Source organism: Anolis carolinensis, chromosome 3 (assembly GCF_035594765.1).
Source record: "Anolis carolinensis isolate JA03-04 chromosome 3, rAnoCar3.1.pri, whole genome shotgun sequence".
Classification (NCBI taxonomy): Eukaryota; Metazoa; Chordata; class Lepidosauria; order Squamata; family Dactyloidae; genus Anolis; species Anolis carolinensis.
In genome coordinates, this window is record NC_085843.1 from 101049374 (window position 1) to 101056457 (window position 7084).

The 7084-nt window shown below is 44.8% G+C and overlaps 1 protein-coding gene across 1 annotated transcript; it reads right to left on the reverse strand.

Moving 5' to 3' along the window:
* Window positions 1–1153: 1153 nt before the first annotated feature.
* On the reverse strand, window positions 1154–4492 carry tmsb4x (thymosin beta 4 X-linked). The gene is made up of 3 exons (XM_003218836.4): window positions 4334–4492; window positions 2043–2156; window positions 1154–1662 (listed from the first exon to the last, which is right to left on the reverse strand). The coding sequence occupies exons 2-3, from the start codon at window positions 2140–2142 to the stop codon at window positions 1628–1630; spliced, it is 135 nt and encodes a 44-aa protein (XP_003218884.1). The 5' UTR covers window positions 2143–2156; window positions 4334–4492; the 3' UTR covers window positions 1154–1627.
* Window positions 4493–7084: the final 2592 nt, after the last annotated feature.

Genomic DNA, 7084 nt, shown 5'->3' on the forward strand with positions numbered 1-7084 from the left:
CAAATGTGAATGTTGCAATTGGCCACTGTGATTAGCACTGAATATATAAACTCCACTTGCCTAATTTCCAGCAGAAACGTAAGAGAATGCTTCTGGAACATGGCCATACAGCCCTGAAAACTCACAGCAATCCAGTGATTCCGGCCATGAAAGCCTTTGACAACACATACACATTAATCGAATAAGCAAAACTTCCATTTAAAGGCCAGAACACCAGCCTGATATAACTAAACATGATTTTTGGAGTTCATAAATTAAAATATTTATATAGCATAACCTTTCAAACCGCAATAGTAAAACTGGTGTTCTCCCAAGCTCACAGGGATCTGAATGACCAACCATTTTTTCTTATGAAAAAAGTATGCTCACCCATCATTGTTTGCAATGTACAGGTAGGAGACAGTAAATGGATTCCAGGATGCTCTTCAGTTCACACAAGATCATAAGGCCCAGCAGAGAAATACCACCCACCCTCCACAAGATTGAAGTGTGCCCTTGAAGCCGTCTCCCAGAAATATCTGTGCTATGCCGGCAGACAAACATTTCAGGGCTTCCTCAAGCGAATACGTTGGAACAAAAACAGATTCTGAAAACATCTTTCTAGCTATTCACAACACCCAAGAATCTGGAATAACTGGCTATTCAAGAAAGCAGCATGGCAGTGAAAAAAATGTTCTCCAATTCTGATGGTCTACCACCATGAAGTATATTTAAGTGTCCTCTAAGTTATGGTTCACGCACAGGAAAAAAAAGGAAAAGGAGGGAAATATACTAGAAATGGCTACATTTGGCACAGGAAATTTAAAATGCACATGGAAAAGGATAGATCACTTAAAATATAAAATATTCTGTGTGTGCAAATTAAACTAGATAGTCTTATACCTATGAATAGCAAATTAAAATCCAAATGCTTTAAGAGCAGCGGCAATAGGGTAATCTTTTAGAAATTGAATTCTGTATTTTAAAGATGCCTCGGCAGGAATTCTTCCAAGAGGTGTGAACTCCGAAACGTGCCCAGGCTTAAGTAGGCACATGCTGAGGGGAAAATGGGATTTTTATGCAGGCTTCTATTGATTCCTATGATCCCACATTAGTATAGGCACTTCCTCGTTTGGTCATATTCTCCAAAGAAAAAAAAAGATTAGCAGTATAATCCAGGTTTTAAAACATTTTATTTGCATATTAAAAAAATTGTGCATTCCAATAATTAAAATCATTTGAACAAAAAAAAATGGCACTCGATTAACTGCATTTTATACAGCTTGCAGGACCTTGGGTACAGCTTTGCATATTATTCAGGTGTTACTAGATTACTGTAGTCCCTTTTCCCAGGATCTTCTTTCCAGAAACATGCAAGCTCTTTCGTGCCACCAAGACCAAAGCTGGACAGGCAGATGGAAAAGACAGCGCCTTTGTTTCAGCGTCAGTAGTTCTCTCTATTCTTTTGTTGTCATCATCGTCGGTTGTGGGGTGGTGGGGTTTTTTTTGGATGTGAAAGGGGCAGTACAGTCATTTAAACTTTATCCGACCTCTTTGCATCTTACAAAGTTAAAACAGCTAAAAGAAGTAAAATAAGAAGGCAATGCTTGTGGAATGTACAGTGCATAATTTGGAAGGGCTGGTTTCATTACGATTCGCCCGCTTGTTTCTCCTGTTCAATCGCTACAAAAGGGGGGAAACGGGTGGGGGCGGAGGAGGAAAAAACAGAAAAAGGAAAAAAAATAAGCATTTGAAATGATCTCAGTGCAAAAAGCATCACCAAGATTACATAAGCTTGAAAATGCATCCATATTTTATCATTTTCAAAATGTCTCATAAATCTCTAAAATTCTGGAAAATATTATTTATTTGTATAATCTATATTGGTTTATTGTACCTATTTGGACATAAATGCCTGCTGTCCTGAAAGGGACAGAAAATTCCTATAGACGTCGATGGAGAAAAAGGCATCAGCTCCGGGCTCTGCCTTTCTCTTTGTCTCCTCTGGCCCACGCCCTCTTCCTTCCTTCCCTTCTAGTGTGCAAAACCCCGCACTTGCTTACTTTCTTTTGAAGGTAGTGGGTTTTTCTCTTGCGTTTCTGTCTTCTTCAACTTAGACTTGTCGAATTTCTCAATTTCAGCCATATCGGGTTTGTCAGACATATTTGCGGATTAATCTGCACACAAAAAGTATGGAAATAAAAAGAGGCAGATGGTTATATTATACCACCCCTTTCCCTCCTCCTGGAACCCACATTTCCCCTTCTCCCCAGCCCCTCCTTCTTTGCTGAAACCCCCATCATACTAGATCTCCCTTTAAAACCCCTCCTTTATGCATTAATGTGGAGGTTTGTTCAGATTTTATGTCATATAATTTTGACTTTGTGTAGTTTACTTGATTGATGTTAGGTTTGAATGTTGTTTTCATATGTGGGGATTTTCTGGGATTTGTTTGTTTTATGGACGCATGCAATGTTTGGCGTTGCATGTGGGAATCCGCCCTGAGTCCCCTTGGGGAGATAGGGAGGAAAACAAATAAAGTTGTATTATTTTTACTATTTATAACAGATTATTATTCAGCAGCCCTAAAAACCTGCAACCCGCATGGCTGAACCTTTGGGCAAAGCAGAGGGTGTGTGTGATGGAGAGGCTTTGAATAAAATGAAAATACAAAGTCTGTTTTGTTTGGAATGGGAGACAAAACAAAAGGCTCCTTGTAAAGAGAGGTGGCCAGTCTATTTTTTTTTAAAAAACCAACAATCTCCAACTTGCTTTTTCTTATAAGGGGCCCTTCCACACAATCATATAAGCCAGAATATCAAAGCAGAAAATCCCACAATATCTGCTTTGATCTGGATTATCTGAGTCCACACTACCATATAATCCAGTTCAAAGCAGAAAATGTGGGATTGTATTCAGCTGCGTGGAAGGAAGGAGCCAGGGACTTGCACTAAAACAAAGGAGCTGGCTGCTATTGTTGTCCCCCCAAAATTAAAGCGCCTCTTATGAAAACCAAGGCAAGGAGGTGATACTCCAGACTGAAGGTTGTCTCGCTAAAGTATCTGGAGGGGTTTCCTGCCTTTCCCCCTTTTCACAAAGAGAGAGACGCAGCACAAGGAGACCTGACCAACGCCCTTCCTCCCCCTCCCCCCTCCCTTCCCCCACTTTCTCCTTCTTGGCCCCAGCGCCATCCAGGCTCCAGAGGTCAGACAAAGGGCCCTTCCACACGGCCATCTAACCCAGAATATATCAAGGCACAAAATCCCACAATATCTGCTTTGAACTGGGTTATCTGAGTCCACACTGCCATATATTCCCAACTCAAAGCAGATAATGTGGGATTTTATTCAGGGGCCTTTGTTGCAAAGCAGGAAGGGTGGGGAGGGGTGCATTTGGGGGTGGTCGTATCCCCCCCCCCTTTGCCTCCTTTTTCCCACCCATTCACTGCAAGGGAGGCTCTCCACCTCTCCGTTGCAAGAGTGCATGCGTCCAAGGGACCCTCCTGCAGAACTGGAAACAAAAGGGAACCCTTTTTTTCTTGCTCTCCAAGGCGAAGGAGCCCAAACATCTGCACATGGGAGGGATGTATAAGGAAAAAGGGAATGCTAACCATTTTTTTTATGAATCCTTGAGAAAACTTCAGGATCTCCTGCCAAGGAGGGGGAATCTTCCCAACATACACTGCCATAAATCACCAATTAAAAGCAGATAATGTGGGGGTTTATTCAGGGCCCTTTGTTGCAAAGAAAGAATGAAAGGGGAGCATTGGAGAGTGGCTTTATGGCCACCCCTTTACCTCCTTTTCCCCACCCATTCAATACAAGGGAGGCTCTCCACCTCCCAGTTGCAAGAAGGGACCTTCTACTGCAGAATTGGAAACAAAACAAGCCCTTTTCTTGTCCTCTAAGGCAAAGGAATCCAAACATTTGCACATGGGAGGGATGTATAAGGAAAAAGGGAATGCTAACCAATTTTTAAAGGACCCTTGGAGACAAAAGCGGACCCTTTTTCTTGCTCTCCAAGGCGAAGGAACCCAAGCATCTGCACATGGGAGGGGTGTATAAAGCAAAGGGGGAATACTAGCCAATTTTTCAATGATTCCTTGAGAAAACTACAAGATCCCCTACCAAGGAGGGGAATCTTCCCAACGTCGATTGCATGGAGGAGTATATTTTGCACGCCATGCAAAACCTTCCCTGCAAAGGAGAGGTGAAGATCGGGGATGTAATGTCCCAAAATATAAGCCCCTTCCCCGACCAAAAAATTTACAGGAGAGTGCAGGGAAGTTGCATTACGTTTCATAAAGAACCCCCCCCCCCTCCCAAAAAAAAAGGAAAAGAAAGCAGGCTCTCACCAGTGACACCGAGCAGCAGGCGCAACTCAACTCCAATGCTGGCAGTAACGGCTCCAGGCGGTAGTATAAAGCGGTTCCCTCTCCGCATGAGCAGTTATAGACCCACTTTTATGCAAATGGCGTAGTGATGTCACCTTGAAGCGGATTAACTCTTCCCCGCCTGCGCGACGGAGCCTTGCTGCTTCCCCTTTAAGGGCGGGAAGAGGAGGAGGAGGAGGAGGAAGAAGGCAGCGCAGACAATGCCTGGCTGCTGGCGCGCCACGTCGGGAAGGGCGTCTCCCTCCATCGTGCATAGGCAAAGTTGGGTCCTCCAAGGGTTTTGGACTGCAACTCCCACCCTTCCGAACGGCCTCAGGCCCCTTCCTTTTCCCCCTCAGCCGCTTAAGCTGAGGGGGAAAAGGAAGGGGCCTGAGGCCGTTCGGAAGGGTGGGAGTTGCAGTCCAAAACCCTTGGAGGACCCAACTTTGCCCATGTCTGCTCTACACTGTAGAATTACCCCAGTCTGCTCAGCTCAGCGCTATCTATTTTGCATTAATTGCATTAATTCCACGGTGTGGATGCCCCCAAGGCTTCCAGAGAGCGGCCCGCCCCTTCGTCTCTGCAGGATTTGCCCAAACTTGCCTCCGGGGATTGCAAGGCAAGGAGGCCGAGCCGTCCGTCGCCCATGACTCAGTGGAAGCAAATTGGGAGGGAAAGAAAGGGGATCTTTAAGAAAACTAACCCTATGTGTTGTCGACACTTTCATGGCCTGAATCACCGGGTTGCTGTGAGTTTTCCGGGCTGTGCGGCCATGTTCCAGAAGCGTTCTCTCCTGACTTTTCACCCACATCTGTGGCAGGCAGCCTCAGACGTTGAGGGATCAACCACTAAAGTGGGTTTTATATATCTGTGGAAAGTCCAGGGTGGGAGAAAGAACTCTTTGTCTGTTGGAGGAAAGTGAATGTTGCAATTGATCACCTTGATTAGCATTGAATAGTCTGGCAGCTTCAAAACCCGGCTGTTTCCTGCCTGGGGGAAAGTTAGCCATAGCAGAGCACTTGATGAACCAACCTGGACACAGACTATTATTGGAGAACATAGAAATGCTGGGCCACTCTCACAACCACCATTATGTTAGACTACGCAGAGAAGCCATTGAAATCCACAAGCATGTGGACAATTTCAACAGAAGAGGAAACTATGAAAATGAACATCTGGCTACCAGTATTAAAAAAATAAATCTAAAATCAGGACAGTAAATAAAGAGCAAGACTTTTAAAAAAGCAGGGGAATTCAAGACAATAATCGGGGGCAACTAACACCTCCCAACAAAGGATTCCCCCAGGAAGGAATCAACCAGGTCTTGAAGTTGCAAGGCTTTTCAATGCTAATCAAGGTGATTGATTGCAACATTCACACTTGCCTCCAACAGACAAGAGTTCTTTCTCCCACCCTGGCCCTTCTACAGATAAACCTCCTTTGCCCTAGTTTCCAATATACCTCACAACCTCTGAGGATGCCTGTCGTTGATGTGGGTGAATGCTTCTGGAATATGGCCATACTGCCCATAAAGCTCACAGCAACCCAAAACTAATCCATTTTCAGTGGGGTGGGTTCATAAGTGGGGCAGGGAAGCACCAAGCCTGTGATCCGGGTCAGGCTTTTCTTAGGACCAGCAATTGCCAGTGAAATCTTATCTGAGGACAAACACTTCCAGGATTCTGTGCCATGCTGCACCTGCCCCCCTTTTTTGTCTCAAGGATAAAAACGTTAAGGCTTGCAGTTTGGAGAAGGGCCTTTATTCTTTCCAAAAGAAGGAAGCGGTGGCCCAGCAGAAGGCATGCAACACAAAGCGAGGCTATGCAATTATTAAGACTAGTCCTCCCAGTTCCTTTTTGGCTTTCTGCTGCTGGGGCCGTTTCCAGTCATATGTTGCCCAAATGAGTAGATTGTGTGCTGCTCAGGGCTTTTTTAAAAATAGGCAACACATTTCATTTGGGCAGACATTTCCTTTAGCCCCTTCTCTCCTTGGATCTCATTCAGAGCAAAGATTTGATCTCTAAGGCTCAAATCAGCTGAATAAAATCCCGCATTTTCTGCTTTGAATTGGAATATATGGCAGTGTGGACTCATAACCCAGTTCAAAGCAGATACTTTGGGATTTTCTGTCTTGATATTTTGGGTTATATGGCTGTCTGGAAGGGCCCTAGGTTGTCCTCCCTCCTTTTTAAAAATCTTATCTATCCTGGCCTCTTGTCTTCAGTCTTTCTACTGCAACCTCTGGAAATCGCATGCGCCATGCTTTCTTGGAGGGTTCGGCAGGCAGACAATAGCGGCAGTGTCAGGAGGCTGTGGTCTCCTCCCCTCCCCTCCCAGCCGCCTGCCACCACATCCACTCCCAGATGCTTATTGTGGGCCTTGCCACCCTCTCGCATGCTTCTGTCTGGCCTTTGTGGTTAGAGAATAAACTACCAAGGGAGAAGTTCCAAATAGACAGGCCTCCTGGGAGCAAAAGCTGAGCCTGCCAAGCACTTTATGCATAACACAAGAATGCAGAGGTGACCTTGGTACAAATCGTGGGAGCTGGGTGTCATGCTGGCAGATGCAAGGGTGCTTTCTACACAAGAGAAAGACTTGGCATCAGATAATTACAATTGTACATGGATCATGGATGTGGGAAAATAATAGAACATTTATTTATTTTCCATATTTGTATCTCACCTGTCTCAAGCCCAAGGGGGACTCAGAGCAGCCTCACATATCATCAACAAT